This window comes from Lichenostomus cassidix, chromosome 4, assembly GCF_008360975.1.
Source record: "Lichenostomus cassidix isolate B80296 chromosome 4, HeHo_3.0, whole genome shotgun sequence".
NCBI classification, from domain to species: Eukaryota; Metazoa; Chordata; class Aves; order Passeriformes; family Meliphagidae; genus Lichenostomus; species Lichenostomus cassidix.
The window spans coordinates 2,120,019-2,138,009 of NC_139484.1; the positions used below are offsets into that span (position 1 = coordinate 2,120,019).

Genomic DNA, 17,991 nt, shown 5'->3' on the forward strand with positions numbered 1-17,991 from the left:
GTGCCCCGGTGTCGGTCTGCGCTTGGCGCAGTGTCCCTCGGGAAGTCGCAGTGATCGGCGTGCCAAGGAGGGGGAGCCAGCGGGGACAGCAGCGGGTCCTTTGGAGGTCACCGCTCTGCCCGGCTCCCTGCGGCGCCCTGCGGCTCCCTGCTCGGCGTGGCGGGCTCAGCCTCACCTGTGCGGGCAGGCAGTGCCAGGCGATGGCTGGAGTGCCTGCGATGGCACGCTGCCCCTCCCGATCCCTGCTGCGGGTGGATGAAGCCGAGTGAAGCCTGCCGCTCTGCTCTGCCGTGGTGGGAGGGCTGATGTCGATGTGCAGAGCTCTGCATAGGCAGTTCTGGTTGTCCTCTGTGATAGCCAGTGTCACATTTTCACCGCTTAAACTGGGCTTGGAAGGTGTTTCTTACATAAAGTGTGCTGTGCTGCACTGTGAAACACAAGGAGATGGTTAAGGTGACTATCCCACGTGCATGTAAAATTTTGTTCACTTATGGGTGATGGGTGCAGAGTCCAGGATTTGTGTACTTCACTCATAAAACTGTTGAATTAAATGGAGGACAGTGTGAGTACAATTAGCCTTAAAAGATAAAAACCTAGAGACAGAGTGACTATCAAGTCCTTAAGGTCATCAGTGACTTGAACTATCAAGGGTATGGTGTTCCCTGGCAGTATTTTCCAGATAACTGTCACTGGCCATTAGGAAAATAAAAGGCTCGTCTGCATCTTCCTCACTACACTTCTCCAGAGGGATCTGAATGAAGCTGACTTTTTAAAGGAACACCCTTCTAAGCAACAATGGGAAAACCTCTGCTCTGGCATTTATACGTTGTGACCAGGGTGATTAGTGCTAGGCATTAATCAGCCTGATTCGTTCCTGAGTCAGGGCAGGAAGCTGAGGGGTGCTATGAGTAGCTGCCTTGGGAAATACTCAGTCCATGAGTAAACTAGATTTATGCTACAGATGAGGGTGTTTGCATTTTGGAATAATAAGTTGTCCTTTCAGCCACTGCTGTCAACAGATAGTAATTACAGGAACTTCCTCACTCCTCCCTGGTCATCTCTTATCTGAGCCTGTTACTTATACAGAGTGAAGTCTATGTAGCAAACTGGTGGCTTTGATATATCTTCTCTAGAAGTGTTTTGGTTTTTGGTTTTTTTCCCCCCGCCCCGAGCCTTGCTGACAGTTGTATGTTTACTAGGTGTGTTAGCTGATGCCAATGTTTATCTTGAAAATGAGGTGGAAGAATCAAGAGATGTTTTATTCCTTAAACCTGGCTTTTGTCCTTCATTTGGATTCAAGGACACATCTACAAGCCCTTGCAGGCTGTAGCAGTAGATTTTTGCGCATTGCATAGCACCATCATTTTAGTATTATTTTTTTAAAGTCCAGGGAGCTTACAGAGCTGTTTGGACAGTAAATTTCTGGTGATGTGAAGCAATTCTAGAGCTGGTCTAAAACGCATGTGATTGTCAGCTGGGGAAGCAAAAAGTCTTTTATGGATGATGGAGTTGATGCAGCACTGTGTAAATTCTGTACTGAACTGTATGATCATGTGTTTTGGCTCTAAAATATATTTTAGATAAAGCTTCTCCCCCCCATATTTAATGTTTTGATTCACAGGAAGGTGTTACCTGAGCTCTCCAGGCACCCACAGTTACAAAACTCTAGTCTCCAGTCTCGGCTGTTCCAGCAGGAGTGGGTTGGTGAACCATGTCTGTTCCTGCTGTACTGCTGCATTTTAAATTCGGGAAGAAATGTGACTCAGCATCTGCTTGTGTTGCATAAAACACAGGGAAAAGGACACAGGGCTGATTTTGGAGCTTGGCTAAGTACCTCTAGCTAAACTTGTGTGGAAGGCAGGTTCTCCAGGTGCAGATGCATGTGCTGAAGCTGGCATCCCATGAGCCTACAATGGAGCACCAAGCCTTCAGCAGGCCTGTGCTGTCCATCAAAAAGCAGATTTACTTGGTTCAGGGATTACAGTCCAGGGTGGTTATTTGCTGAGTTCAAACAGTTGCTTGTATTGGGAATAGAAAATGAAAGTTCCAGACCTTAGATGTTGAATAGGTCAGATGATGAAAGCTAAAAGGAATAGAAGTTACTTTTTTATATTTATTCATAGGAAAGAAAAACCCTACCTTAATAAGCTACTACTGTAAACAGACTTTATGGTTTTGAATATTCTGATTTATCATGTTCATATTGAAACACACTAACAAGGTTCATTCACTTTGGTAACCTGCAGTGGGTTAACTGAGTGTCACTGCCAAATTCTGAGGAATTACCTCCATAGAGGACAAATAATAAGCCAGTGTTCTTCCCATGCTTCTCCCATTTACAGCATAAAACAGAAGGCAGGAATTTATTTCAGAGGGCATTCAATTTTCCTGGAGTATTTGGAACATCTTTGAGTTTGGATACCATGTTCCTATAATTTGGGAAGTTGAGATGGGCTCAAAACTTGACATTTACAAGCAGTAAGTCTAGTTATTATTGCTGACTTGAAAAAAAAAAACAACCTTTAATCAAGACAGCTTTTCAGATGTCCTGGTTGCTTAAAGGTGAAGTGGATAATTTGTTCGTGGCTAATACCTGTCTTTGGGAGATGAGGTGTCTGTAGCAAGGGCTTTGTGAGGAGGCATCTGCCTGAGCCTTTCCAGGCTGTTCACAGGGGGAATTCTGTAGGCAGCATGTTTGCTGCTCACCCTGACCAGGAGGAGTCTGGGTGAAGGATGTGGGTTTTACACAGGCTCAGAAACCAGCTGCTCTTAGGCTTTGCAAAGAATATGATGACTGATGGCTTGTATTTTTCAATTATATTTATATAAACATGGGTATTGCGTATGTATAGATATAATTCACATGTGTTTATAGATCTTTAAAAAAGGAGAAGGGAGGAGGTCAACTCCAAGAAGAAAGAAAAACTATTTTATCTGAAGAGGAAAATAAAGAAGAAGTTGCAATTACTAGATCAAAGGATTAAAGCTGCAGGTTAGAATTCTATCTCCTACCATCCAAAGAGCATGGGCGTCATACTAGAGCAATGAGAGGCAACATTTCCCACCTAAATTATATTATAATGCGGATTTATGGGTGAGGTATGTGTCAGTATCTGTAATACTGAGGTCTGTATTTAAAACTGAACTTGCCAATTTTCTTCTTACTTTGTCCAATTTAATTTGACCCCATGTTTTGCAGAGTAAATAAAAATAGTCTCCATACTTACTGTTTTTTCTTAGCTCCTGTAGAGTTTTTTGCTACATATGGAGCTAGTGAGACTGTTGGAAGGTTGGTAAAACCTTGGTTTGCATTTACATTTGATAATCATCAACTTTTCTGTGCATGCTTGCAAGTTCATGCCTAGGAAGGTGGGTTTTGGGGTATTTTTGAACAGAATTTTGCCTGTGGGGTAATGCCAACGAGGTTTTTGAAGTGGAACCCTGGATTTGAGGATCCCTCTGCTGCACCTGCTACTCTCTGCAGTGATTTTGATAACCTCTCCTGAAGGGCAAGCTCCGTTTTGCACTCCTCCCATTCATCTGAAAGGCAAGGTTGCTTTCCCAGGGTGCTTGCCAGAGGTCTGGTGAGTAATGGATTTTTGCATCAGGGAAGTCCTTGCGCGGCACTTTCCTGGTTGACCTCTAGCTCTGGGGAGAGTGTGTTCCCAGAGCTTCACTGGATACGCCTGCAGCTCTAGAGGGGCTCAGTTATGGGAGGAAAGGCAAAGGCCTGGGGGACTGGATTTCCTGACTCTGGTTTTGAGTGTGAATTTTATTCCTCTTGAAAGTTAAATGGATTTAAACACTCTTGTCCATGTTGGATGCTAAATGGGAAAAGGTGGTAAAGGGCAGCGATAAGAAAATACAACATTTTAGGCACTGGAAAGCTTTGTAAGGCTTTAAAGACTTTTTCTTTAATCCCTAGTGTATTTTGATTAGGCAAATACAGTGTGTATATAAGCACCAAATAATTCGTGAGAAACCTGAGAGGGGAAAAGTCTGTATTTCAGCAGGGCTGAATCCGTGTCTAATACTGAAGAACTTAACAGCATTTTTAAATTAATAGGTGGTGGCTGCTTGGAGATCTGTTAGAAAACAGTTCAGATCTTAGAGTTTCTTTCCCAACTGATAATGTTAGTGTGGCTTCAGCCAGCAAGAAGACTGAGGGATTTAGTCTAATCTGAGTATGCTTTTTTAATGGTGGGTACAAGGTATTGGGTTTGGAGTTATCTTACTCTGTGCTAGTATGAATTACAAAACACAAGAAAATAGCATGAATATTAACTGCATGCACTTTTTGTATGGTAGATCTCATTAATAGAACCTAGGGAAGAGAACAATTAACTTGTTATTAATGAAGAGGGAAATGGGACTCGGGAGGATCCTGTCCTCATTGGGAGCTGCGTGTTTGCTCTTAATTGAGCTAAGAACTTAATTAAGAAGATGATATGAGAAGGAGCAAGCCCTGATAACATGGGACAAGCACTTTTGCTTGGTGGCCATAGTTTTGAAAAGGCAGGAATTTAGTCAGTGGAAAATAACCTTTGGAGTGTGACCAAGGCGCCGGGTGATGCAGAGCCAGCAGAAGCGGCTGGATGTGTGGAGTCAGGGAGGCTGACTCCTTCCTCTGCCTTGTGCCCTCGGTGTTCACTGCGATGTTCTGTGTCCTTTGCTGCTCTGAGCAAATAAAAACTCCTATTTTTGGTTCTACACTGACTTGAAAATTCATGGCAAGAAAATACAAGCAGCTTGCTTTGCCTCAAGTGATAGTTTCTCTGGGCTTGCTGTGGAATGATGGGTTGTGTTATAACTTTTAGCTTGTATGATATGATCCTGTTTGTTTTGTGATAATGGAGGCTGTATAATGGCACCTAAGTGATGCTAGACCACCTGTTCTGATACGTTGTTTTGGTAAAATCTGAAATAACAACATATTCATATAGAATTTAAATGTTATATGAGAGACGTCCTATTTAGAGGATGGAAGAAAAGTTCGGACACTCATAAAAATGGTCTGTGTACCTTTCTGTTTATTTATCAGTGAGTATCTCCTTTCTGAATATGGCTTAATGTGGTTTCTTATTTATTTTAAAATAGAGCTGGATTTGTCTGCTCTAAGCAGCATTTTGTGGGAGAGGTTGCATAGGATGCCTGTGCTCTGCCTTGGGGAATGGGTGGTTTGCAACCGTATTCAAAGAACAGGCGTTTGTGCTATTGCACATTTGAATCAAGCAGCTGAACAGGGAAAGCTTCGGATATTACACCCGGTTATGTTTGTATTTGTGCACTTTGTTTATTTGAAACAAAGCTCAGTATTAGGCACCACTGGTTACTGCCAGCTGGGCCCTCACTCCCTGCTCACAGCTGTGTGTTCAGCACCAGGGCCTGCAGAGAATGGCTAATTAGAAAACCAGGCAGAACAAAGCCCACACAGTGGGGCTGGCACAATAGCATTGCTGTCTCACATTGGTCAAAAGATGGATTTTATTTCTTTATTCCTCCCCCCATGCTCCTATAGTACAGCACAGATCAATAAGTGTTTCTTCTCCCTATGCAAGCACAGAGTCCTGTACTATTTTTCCCAAAGGACATGCATTTACACAGAAGCTACATGGAAACAAGCCGAGGACTGACAGGGTTGGGCAGAGTGTTCTAAGTAGGGGTCCTTTTGAGTTTTTCATACTTTAGTATGCATTGTTTATTATTTTTTTAAGTAACCTAAGTGAAAATGGCAATATATATATTAGGTGATATTTGCATTGCTTATTATTTTTTAAACCATTTAAGCGAAAATTTGAATTAGTTATAACATACGTATTAGGTGATACTTTATTATGAATGTATATAAAGCTGTTACTGGATGAAACACAAAACTGAGCTGGAAAATGTAGTTCACTATTCAGTTCAGAATGGGAATGTGCTGTATTAGACTTGCCAGGCCTGCACTTTTAATGGATGTGGTGTACACAAGTTCTGTGAGTGTCTGATCCAATTCTTTAGTAGAACTTCTGTTGAAAGTTTGGCGGTAAACTTCATCGAGGTTTGGGGGTCATAATTCCTTAGGGTTTGATTGCTGGTTTGGAAGGGGAAGGCCAGGTCTCTGCATTTAAGTTGCTGCTAAGTTTATCAATTTGGCAGTGTAGCCTCAATGAGCCAGTGTTGTCTCTTGGCTGTGTTAGGACTTGGAAAGAAAAGACCTTGCCTCAGTTTAAAGAAAACCTGAAAGTGAGTTATTTTTGGGGGTGAGGAAAAGGATTACATGTTCTCTTCCAGTCACTGAAAGAGAAAGCCATTTAGACAAGTCCATGCCTCGATGTATGTATTAAGTTTGAATTCTCAGTTCTGAGCTTGGTTGAGTTTGAACCTGACTCTGAGGAAGACTCAGTGCAACTCGTCATGTAACAAACTCCCTCCCCCGATTTCTTCTGTAGGTTAGACCTCCAAAATGGTACCTTCCTTTCCTCGTGTTAAAAGCAAATCAGCCTGGGTTTACAGGAAACCTGAAAATCCTTCAAACTGGTCAAAAGGAGGTCGCTGTGCTGCAAGCCAGGAGCTGTGAAGTGCTGCCGATCAGGGAATGCTGATTTTAATGAGGGCAGCTCTAATGACTCATCCTGACTCAGTGCCTTTTCATACAGCACGTAATTAGATCGCCAGGGCAGAGTGTGCTGGAGGTCAAAAGTGTAAGTGGATTTAAGGGGAAGAAAGGGGTGAGTTCATAGGGGATGAGCTTGGGTGTCTCTGAGGGTTTTTAGTGGGCAGTGGTTCACTGAGGCTGGTGTGTGGTGTTAGGGCTAATATGGCCCTACCCAGAGGAAAGGTAGCAAAGTGACTGAAGGCTGCTGAAACTGTAGGCAAACAGAATTGCCTTGTGGCATCAGTGTGTGCTTTTCCAGTGTTTGGGCTCTGAGAGATCACTCCAGGCTTCTCTTTTGTACACTTCTCTTCACGTGAGAAGTGTACATGCGAGAATTAAATTACATGCAGCCATAGTCATAGTGCTGTTAAGTATTTCAGTCCCTCTCAGAGATGTGCCAAGATCAGAGCTCGCTCTCTATCTGCTGTGGGTATCACTGCTGCACCTTGTATACTACACCTTGTATACTACACAAAGAGCAGGCAAAGTACAAGGAAATACTAAGGCTTTGTGCCGTGGCCCAGCTAATTGTACCAGGACGTTCATCTTTCTTAAAACCAAAGGCCTGGGAGTGCAACTGACTTAGATTCAGTTTCACGTGATCTTTTGTTTAGAAATTGTGTTAAAAAGCTGTCACAGGAATAATTATAATAAGTTAAGGGAACCTGAGAATAATGGACTCATGCAGATCACAAACTATGAGGAGGCAGTGTAAGTTCCCTGTTTTCTGTTGCCTAATTTTTACCCAATTTCCTACATTTTTAGTGATGCCATTTAATCAAGGCTGTGCTATGTCAGGACTTACACAGATGTGTGCAGGAAGAGCCTTCATCCTGCCAAGTCTGTAGCTGATTTTCTGCAGCCCATGCACAGCAGTGATGTCCAGCACCCCTCTGGGGCAGAGACTGGAAAGGTGCTGCAGGTCAGAAGGCAGGCAGGCAATTCCTCTTGCTAGCAGCACTGCATAAAGCATAAGTAAAATTATGTAAAGTAAAACAGTAGGAAAGTTGATGTCAAAATACAACAAGCTGAGATGAAACTCTCTGCATCTTCCTGAGGCTGGCAGAGGGCAGTTTTGACCCTGTCTGAGGAATTGATTACATTCTTTCTAATCTAGCATTGTAAAAGAAACTCAAAGGACAGCATCGGGTTCCTCTGCTTCTGCTTTCATTTGGCCAGGCACCATCCAGCTCTGGTCTGGATATTAGGGTTCTGTCGATAGAAGGTATTTCATTTTGTATTCCATTTATTTTTTGAATGTAATCTCATTTAATATGACAAACAAATCCCATGGTTTGAGCCTGATGGCAGGATCTTGCCTTGCCTTTCAGGATGTTAAATTGACCTTTGTCCACTGAAGCAGTGGGATTGCCTTCAAAGGGGAGGATTACAGAAGCTTGGCTATGAAACCACCATAACACAGAGCAGGTTGCTTTGGTGTTGCACAACAAAATGTAAAAGCCTGTTTGTAGGTAACATCTTAAAGTTCCCTTTTTTTTTATTATTCTCCTACATAAAATTCTAAGTACTTAACAGCTATTTGTATTATACGTGGGGATTTTTGAATCCTGTTTTAGAAATTTGATTATAAGGAACTATTTATACATCCTCTGTGCTTATGTGATGACGTATAATTGTCACTATATGAATACATCAGATCTGTGAAGTCTCACAGAATTTCTCATTGAGCACAGAGTAGCAGTGGCATTGGCAGCCATTTCTCAGCTGGAACAGGCTCATCTGTAGCAGCAGAAACCACATGTCTGCCAAGGAGAAGTAGTCACAGGTAGGACCTTCTGATGCCAGGATGATCCAGGATTATTTGCTCCATCACTTTGCAGGGATCAAGCTGGGGCTGAGTAGACCACTCCCTTCTGCTCTATAAAAACACAAGTGACACTTGCTGCTCATCCCGTTTCCCCACCCATTCCACACCAGTTTCCAGATACCTGGCATTTCTCAGTGCATCCTATCAGGCCTCATGTGAGTAGTCTATGTCCAATTTATTTAGACTTTCCCTCTGGTCTGAGGGACCTGGGATTGTCCAAAGCCAAACCAGTAAAGGCTAAAATGAAGAAAGCAGGAAGCACCTTGAACTTTTTGACACCAGGTTCCTTGTCCTATTCAGCTTTGGCTTTCCAAACCCCATCCCTGCAAGTACAGGCAGTGCCTGGATATTCCACCTGTCCCTGTTTCTGACTTGAGTGTGCTGCTTTTTTTTTTTTTTCTTTTTACATCTGAGTCTTGCCAGGAGTCTTTTGTTTATCTTCCTGCCACCTTTGTTAACTTGTGCTCATCAGCATGGACCATGCTTGAGCTTGGAGGAAGTGGTGCTTTTCAGAATGGTTTGTCCTAGAGCCCACAAAAAGTTCTTTTCTCTTTAGCTTGAAACAGCTGATGGAAAATACGTCAAGATGTAACTAGTTGAAGCACTACAGTGACTATAATATAATGACATTTGCAGTATGCCTTAGGTCCTGAAGTAATATTCAAGGCCGAGCTTTAAATAAATCACAAAACCACTTGGAAACTTTTCGTGTCAGAAGTTCAGCCCCTAATAAATGATTCAGCTTCCAGGCAGGTCACAGCCACTTCCCCTCCTTTGCCTTCTTGCTCTCCCTTTGCATGAATAAAAAAAGGAAGAGGGTACACTGGAAAAGGACAAACTGTGGATTTTAAAGAAAATGGAAATATTTTTTGCTTTATAGCAGAGAGCAGTGCACAACCCCCAGTGCAATGTGCTGGATTTTGTGCTCGGGTACGATAGCACAGCATTACTCTATTACTGTCTGCCCTCCTATTTATTACCAGGACAAGAGGCACATTGTGAGCAGGGCTCTTCATTTTCTCTTTGCTCATTTCCTATTGCTGTACTGGTGTTGAGCAGGCTTGTGCTTAAACTTGACGAGACCAGAATTAAACCATATCCCGAGAAACAGAAGATATTCTTTGTCTGACTGATATATCAGTGGTAGTATTATTTTTTTGTTTGTTTGTTTCCACTGCCAAGAGTTGTGTTAGGAAAAACACAGAATTTAAATCTATGTTTTAAAATGTAATGGATACATTTTCTTCACTCCTTGAGCAGTAGAAACTGACAGTGTTTTTAGAAACTCTGGCTTCTTTCAAGTTGTGTTTATTCTTTTTATATAAATGATAGCAAAACAAGGTTTTTGAAGCACTCTCACTTTCCTAAAGGCTGGAAATGACACAGCTGAGTCCTAGGCTTCATTCACACTTTCCCTGTGCAGGGCTTCCAGGCTGATACTCTGAGATGGATCTATTTATGCTTTGCAGAGTAAAAATGCACCGTGTTAACTTGTGAATGTGTGTCAACTGATCAGTTACAGAGGGACAAATTGCCTTAAGCCACCGGTGGTTAATACTGAAGCCAAAACAAACACGGAAGGGTTTTGCTGTTGGTGGCCTGTGCCCTGCATTCTGACTCATGAGCCATTGTTCTTGGTGACTTCTAGAATGTTTGGGATTTGTGAAACTTGCCTTCTGAAGCAACAAAGGCACCAGCAACTGCTCTTCCTAAGCCGTGTTTGCTCACTGTTCCTGTGCTTTGCCTCTGCAGTTCTCAGTGTGCATTTTGCTTTTGCAGGATCTCCAGGCGTGGGTGAACGGCGCTCACGAGAGCGGCTTTGTCCTCGTCTCCTTTGGCGCCGGGGTGAAATACCTCTCGGAGGACATTGCCAATAAGCTGGCACACGCCCTGGCCAGGCTGCCCCAGAGGGTTATCTGGAGGTAAGGGCAGGGTTGCAGGAGCTTGGGCTGGGTTGGAGCATGCTTGTTTCCCGCTGGAGTTGCAGAGCTGCAGTTGAGGCTGCCTGGGTGGCAGAGACAACCTGACTCTCCCAAAGACATTTGGCATGAAAATGTTGTGGTACCCTAGTAACAAGGAGGAGCAGTGGTTGTTGTGGCAGAATAAGGCGTGGGTTACACCCCTAGGCTGAGTTTATATTCTCGGAAGGATTGGGGACAATGAAAAGTCTGAGATTTTAACATTTCGGACATACTGTCACCATTTTTGATGAAGAAACTACCCCAGGGCTCAAGAATGAATCCTTATTATGAAAATCCTCCATTTTCTTTCTTCTTTCCCCTTTCCCTCACTTTTTTTAGGCCCTTTTTCTTCTTTTATGTGTCAACATGGGCTTTTATTACTGATTTTCCCACTTGCTTGTTCTTCTGTGAGAGACTGAAGGAAGAGGAATTTGCAGGAGTCAGAATCAGTAAGAAGCATTCTCAGTTCTAAAAACATCTTGAGTGGTGCTCTCAACTCCCTGTAAAAAGCCAAAAACTGTTTAGTCAGCTCTGCTTCACATCAAGCATCGCTGATATAATTTGCTGGAGTTCATGTGAACCATTTTTCCCCAGATAATCAGTGCTTTACAACTCATGTGGGTGTCTTACAACCCTGCCACGCTCTTGGAGTTGTATTAATAGTCTTGGTGGCATGTTCCCCACCATCTCTTAGGCAATGTCCTCACTGCTGTGTGCAGTTCAAGGAGCAAACCCCACTGATGAATAGCAAAGTGGGAATTTTTCAGGCTCTGGCACTGAAGCTGTCATAAAGGTTGCATCAGTTTTTGTTTGGAGTAGAGCCACTGTGTTTTCTTACGAGCCCCACAATGCTGCTTGGCTTCCAATTAATCCCAGTTTATTTTACTGCTTTTCTTCTGTTCTTATATTGTGTTTTCCTGGAATATTTCTCTTTGGGAAGCATCCTCTTTTTCTAGTGAATAGCTCAATTTAAAGGATTTTTCTTGAGAACAGTTTTTTTTAATGCCAACCCAACAATTTCAGTTGAAGCCTTCTATGAAAATTCAGTTATTTATCAGTCAGATGTAACTTGGAGTTTTTCAGGGATGTGGGGTTTGATTTTGTTCCTGAGATCATGGGCCTGTGCCTGTGTGGGACAGAAAGGTGGTGAGCACTGCTTGGCAGTCTCAATGCCATGATGCTAAATCAGGGGATTTTTGTAGATCTTTATGCCCTTCTGGTTAGGGAGGACAACCCAGTAACATAACTAATTGCTTTTATGTAACTTAGCATAAATAACTTAGACTTTTTTCAACATGCAGAATGTACAAGCCAGTTGTAAAGATGTATGTCTTGCTTAATTGGTAATGTGTTGGTGATTCTTTCTTAAGTTACAGTTCCAATCCTGTCTAATAAACAAACCAGCACTATCCTTTAGTAGTCACTTTGGAGGTATTGATAATTGTTTGCATTTGGTATTACTGGTTTAGGTTTTCAGGAAACAAACCAAGGAATTTAGGCAACAATACGAAGCTTATTGAATGGTTACCACAAAATGACCTCCTTGGTGAGTATCTCTTTCCATTATTTATTGCTTGTTCTCAGTTGAGTTCAGTTTGTTCTTTCAAAAATATTTTGAATTAGCAGTTATTACAAAGCCAGGATAATTTCTGTCATGGCAATCACAGAGCAAGAATACTAAATTAGGATTTGAAGAGAGAATTAAACACGTCTCTGATATTAGTTGTCTTTCCCTGCTACAGATTTCATGTTTTCCCTAAGTTCAAACACTATTCAAGGAGGAGTCATAAAACTGCTCTGTGTTCACACAGCATCAGAATAAGCTTTAGAAATTTTTAATTACTGTTTCATAAATAAACACTTGTTTTTGTCCAAGAAAGCTGTACCAGAGTGTGGGCATGTGTTGCAAGCTGATAATCTTTCTGTTGAACTGTGGTGCTCCAGGTTCTGATGATGAAGCTTCATATTTTATTTTAATTCTCCTTGCCCATCAAAGGGTCCCTGAGGGCCTTGCAGATCTGAGAGGCCACAGAATATCTGACTGTTTCTGGGACACTCGGATGTTTGTGTGTTCCCAAAACACCTCTGATGGGAGCTGATGAGTGCATTAAACATCAGTGTTTGTCTGTGTGAGCTGGAGAGCTTCCCATGACGCAGTGATTGGGCAGATGACTCCTAAAGCAGGTAGAATTGTTTTGGTTATCAGATTGCTCTGAGGCAGGCTGGTTTTTTCCATTACGTGAGGCTGTTGCTGTGATTATCAGGTCTTGCTAACCTCAAGTAAGACATGTGGAGTTGTAGGGAGAGTGTGACATCAGTTGTCCTGCCATTAAAAAAGTTGTATTTAATACAAAACCGTGCTCTCCCTTGCTCACTTGTACTGCTAAACCTGCTGGAGTCACCACCTGCAGCTACTGAGGAGTAGGCAGTGCATATTAATTACTCCATTAATCATTTTATACGACTCATACACATGAGAATTTTTTTTGCTTTGGCAGTTCCCTCTCTGTGTATAAGGAAATGATTTAATGCATGAGGAATTTCAGCAGAGTGGGTTTAGGGAGAACTTCAGAACAAGCTGCAGTAATCTTTACCTGCCTGAGTTGCAGCCACAGAAATGCAGTGATAAATTTGTTGTACCCAGGAGCTTCAATAACTTCATATAAAGGAGGTAGAAGTGTATTTTGTAACCTTCATGCCTCTTGTGGTTCCAGGTCACCCTAACATTAAAGCTTTCCTCAGTCACGGAGGCTTAAACAGCATTTTTGAAACCATGTACCACGGGGTCCCGGTGGTGGGCATTCCCCTCTTTGGAGACCATTACGATACCATGACCCGTGTGCAGGCCAAAGGCATGGGAATACTGCTGAACTGGAAGACCATGACTGAGAGTGAATTGTATGAAGCCCTAGTAAAAGTTATTAATGATCCCAGGTATGGAATGAATGATGGTTGGTGTGTTAAATATGAATACGACACCTTTGTGCAGTGGAAGAAAACCACTTTTTTTTTATTTGTGCATACAGTTGAGGCAAGTCTGGATGTTTGTCCCAAGATTACGCAATGGCTGTGTGGGTGCTGGGCTCATTGCTCAGCACCAAAACTCAATTGTCTCACTTGCTCTGTGTAGCAGTTGCCATGTGGAGGGCACTGAGGTTATGGAAACAAACCTGTCCTGACTTATTCCATGTTGCAGACCAAGGTCCCTTTGTGTCTGTCTTGATTACGCCACATGAGCAGTCTGGCTGTGGTGCTGCCTGCAGCAAGATACACCTACATGGTTTGGGTTGTAGCTAAAATGGGGAGGTATTCAAAAAGAGTGACTCTTAAGTCCCATGACTTTATTTAAAAGAAATAATATTTAAAGTGTTATTTTCCTGTTCTGGCTAGTAATGCCTCTCACCTCCAGATTAAAATTAGTGAGGGGTTAGCTGGCAATATATTGTATTGGGCTAACTGCAGTTTTGGAGTGTGGTGCTGTTGATGCTTCTTGCTTTAATGGGAGACAAGTCTTCCTGGGAAAGGAGATCCCTTATCAGGAGCGATCAGCAGAGCAGCGGCAGAGAGGGGGAATGATGATAGAGACCCCGATAACATCAGTTGCATCACCTTCCCCTTGTGCAATTATCCATGGTGTAAAGGCAAGTCCTGTGTACATAACCTGTCGACCCTGCAGGCAGGAGGGGAAGAATCTGGCAGGATCAGCCGCTGAGGTGAAAAATGCAAAGTTTCAGGTGAAACTCCGGACCCGGGCGGAAATGGTTTATTGCAAAAGCAAACGCAGGTTTCTCGCTGTTCCTCATTTCTCCGGTAATTCGGTTGCACAACAATGTAACATGACAGCTTTTCCTCTCTCCCTTGTCTGCTGTTCTCCCCCCAGCTACCGGCAGCGGGCGCAGAGGCTGTCGGAGATCCACAAGGACCAGCCTGGGCACCCCGTGAACCGGACTGTGTACTGGATCAATTACATCCTGCGCCACAACGGAGCCCAACATCTACGTGCCGCTGTTTACAGCATCTCCCTCTTTCAGTATTTCTTACTGGATATTGCCTTGGTCCTACTAGTGGGTGCTGCCTTACTTTACTGTGTTTTGGCCAGGATGACAAAATTAATCTGCAAGCAGAGCAAACATCTCTGGTCAAATGACAAACATAGCGCTGTTAATGGACACTACCAGAATGGGATCCCCAATGGCAAGTATAGAAGAAACGGCCACATTAAGCATGAAAAAAAGGTGAAATGAGCCAACAGCCCCATGTAAAGTAGTAATGAATCAGATCAGTAATCGAATTTTATCGCTGTAACTTAGTCTAACAACTACTTAAAACCTCAATAAGCAGTTCTAACACTCCCCTTCAGTATGTAATATTATGTGACAAAATTCTACGGAACTAAGAGAAGTCTTTAAAAAAAAAAAAAGGCAAGCACAACCTAAAATGGAAAATATTTTATTCTTAATACTGATGCAGAGAGGTTATTTTGGCACTGAAGTTTTTAGAAGCCTTAATTCTCTAAAGTTCTATACAATGACCGTATTTATGAATTTTCAGTTCTTAAAAGCTCAGTGTGTGTGTCCCAAATGAAGAGAGGTTTCTTTTTATTTGCAGAGGTGTTCTCCTTTTATTTTTTTATTACTTTAATATATCCATTCTTTTCGCTGAGGGAACTCTCTAGTGCTAGTTCTGTGTTTCCTTTGTTGAAGGTTCAACCTGTTGCGTAAGAATGCTGTTCAAAACACCAATAATTTCCCCTAGTCTTTATGTGAGAAATAGCAAATTGTGGACTGAGAACACAGACGTTTTAAAAAAATGAAATAATCTTAATGAGCACTGAAGAAAAATGGCAAAAATATGTACTCGTTTTACTGATAAAGCTGCATGACTCTTCTGCTCGCTACCAGTACTTTGGAGAAAAGGGTCTTGAGCAAGTCTACAGTGTGTCCTAACTTTGAGACAAAATTTCATTTGTCGCCTTTCTCTGCATACAGAATTTATGCCACGAAAATATTAGGGAGTCTTATATCAGTTCCAAATACGGCTGTGTGGGAAGTAGATATGCATAATTAAGAAAAATAAGTGAAACAACAGCAACAGCAACAACAACAAAAGAACTTATAAAAACCTAGCCCTGTGCTTTAGTGCAGAAGGTTTTGTGATGGCCCAGAGCCACGCAGACTCGAACCACTCCTCGGGGTTTGTTTAAAGGGAACAACCCCACACAGCGCTCCCCCCAGAGTTGGATGTCTTTCCTGTTAATTCTCATTAAGTTCTTTCTGACTCGCAATGTTGTAGATGTTCTCTTTCAATGGTTGTATCTGGAAAAACAGAAATATTACCTTCTATTAGTCTGGGCCACGCAATCCATGTTCCACGTAGTTGCCAATAGGAATTCCGCGCCGCGGGCGGTGTCCAGCCGTCCTGCCCGGGGCTGCTGGGGTGTGTGGGGTGAGGCTTGGCCACCTGGTGTGCGGAGGTGGCCCCGTGTCCCCCCGTCCCCAGCAACCTCCTTCAATCATTGTCGCCGACACAGGACACTGGCGGTGGTGTGTGCTCCCAGGGCGGGAGCGCCGGGCGTGGAATCTTCGCTGCCCTGCTGAACCAAAGTTGGCAACTATGAGTTTTATTTCCATGTCATTCTGTTTACTTGGAATTTGCACTACACACGTTGTGAGTGTATGCTTTATTTATTTGTAGTTCGAGGTCCCGTGGCTGAAAGAGAAAGGAGGGAGGCCCGTTTTGCCTTGTGTCACTCACTAACATGGGAGGAGTTGGGATGATGACGGGATGCTGAGCTCATCTTCATACACAGTGATGCAATATTTCACCACCATTCCATCAGGAGCCTCGGTCCTACAGCAATAAATAACAGTGCAGATATGTTTCTAATACGCAGGGCAGCTACTTGTGCTGCTCTCTGAATACTTGAAGAAAAAATGGTATTATAAATAAGCCTCTTAGCTATACCTTTTTACAATCTCGCAGCCCGTGGCAACTACAGGAGCACACAGAGGCGATGAATGGTGGGATGGTGAGGAGACTTCGAGTGTATGAATGACTTGGTTTAAAATGTGGGGGTTTTTTGGCATTAAAGAAGGTACAAAAGCACTGACCGGATGATTAAGCATAATTTAATCTCCACTGTGATAAAACTTAAGCAATAAACATGGATTTAATAGAGAAATTCTGTTGTTGGAAGTATGTTTTTGTTCAAGTGAATGCTGGTTGTGTTAAGGTATCCTCTGTATGTGTGTGTGTACATAAATGTGAATGTTTATTAGGATACACACCATTTTTCTTCTTGGTGTTTACTGTGGTGCATGATACGTATTTGAAATCAAAAATATTGTTGGTTTTTGTGAGCATAGATCTATTTCCTGTAGGAGCTTTGAATCAATTGAAAGAAAAAATGCTTAATTCGATTTTTTTAAGGCAGTTGAGATTTTTTAAAGTTGGTGAACATACCTGTCACAGTGTTTTTTGGTTTGTTTTTTTCCCGTGTATGTTAAACTCATTGCTTCAAAAGCAGGATTAAAAGGTTTTTCACAGTGATGTTAGATGAGATGATGGATTTCTTGAGTAGTCTCCGTAGGTACAAACATGCTGCAATTCTTTTGCAATAGGAGGCAGTTGCTGCATTAACTGTATTGCCAAATTCCTGATGAGTCTGGTCCACCTCATCTCTAGAAATATCTGTTGTGTTTCAACTTTCCTCTAAGTTCAAGCATGAGCTGTTACTGTGGTTATTTCAATCCCCTCTTTGCCACAGCAAGGAAAATGTTCCTCTGTTTCAGATGCAGAAATCTAGCAGTGATTGCTGTTGGTGCCCAACCAGTGTTGAAATCAGCCAGATGGCTGAAGGAATGTTAAAAAAGTGTTTAAAAATACATGTGTAACTCCAGACTGCCTCACAGTACCAAGTCTGAGGCTTGAATCACCTTTCTGATCAATACTAGTTATTATGCATTGAACAGAGAAGGTGCTTAAACTCTTTAAGTGAGAAAATCTCAAAAGATTGGCTCTTCAGTGTCAGTATAATTACATTTTAATGAAATAACGGTGTCTCTGCATGTAAGAACTGGGGAGGAAGCAAGAGTTGATGTAGACTCTGACTTTTGCAGATGAGCACCAAGATTTTTGGCAGTCAAGTACTCTTAATGCAGAGAACACCTATAGACGCTTTTATTCCAGACAAAGAGAGTGAAATAATCTCAATTTGTACCTCTCTGTACTGACAGTAATGGTGTGCACCTCATCTTGTTTTCCTTCTGATTTTGTCATGCAGTGAACAAATTTTACCAGTTTTAATTTGCTATGTTAGTGCATTCCTACATATTTAAAAATCAGTTAGAACAAACAGTCAGAGTTTTAATTTAGTATCTATGGGTTTAGTTTAGTAGGGGAAAAAAATGTCTTGCCAGAACTCATAAAATGGGGAGGTTACTTATAAGGACTGTAGCTGAATACACATATACAAAAATATAGACAGTGTTCTGCTTTATAGAGAATGTTGGATTTTGACAAACAAGTGCGTGAAGCTGGGATTGGGAAATCCCGGAGGGCTGGAG

At 42.3% G+C, this 17,991-nt stretch overlaps 1 protein-coding gene across 2 annotated transcripts in view; it reads left to right on the forward strand.

Annotated features, from left to right (window-relative positions):
- The window catches only part of UGT8 (UDP glycosyltransferase 8), a 34,741-nt gene extending 18,134 nt beyond the window's left edge, over nt 1-16,607 (forward strand). For both annotated transcript variants that reach the window (XM_085057611.1, XM_085057612.1), the window contains exons 3-6: nt 10,245-10,387; nt 11,896-11,972; nt 13,141-13,360; nt 14,307-16,607. In XM_085057611.1, the coding sequence (XP_084913737.1) occupies nt 10,245-10,387; nt 11,896-11,972; nt 13,141-13,360; nt 14,307-14,670 (804 nt within the window). In that variant the 3' untranslated portion in view covers nt 14,671-16,607. The remainder of the gene's footprint in view (nt 1-10,244; nt 10,388-11,895; nt 11,973-13,140; nt 13,361-14,306) is intronic.
- Nucleotides 16,608-17,991: the final 1,384 nt, after the last annotated feature.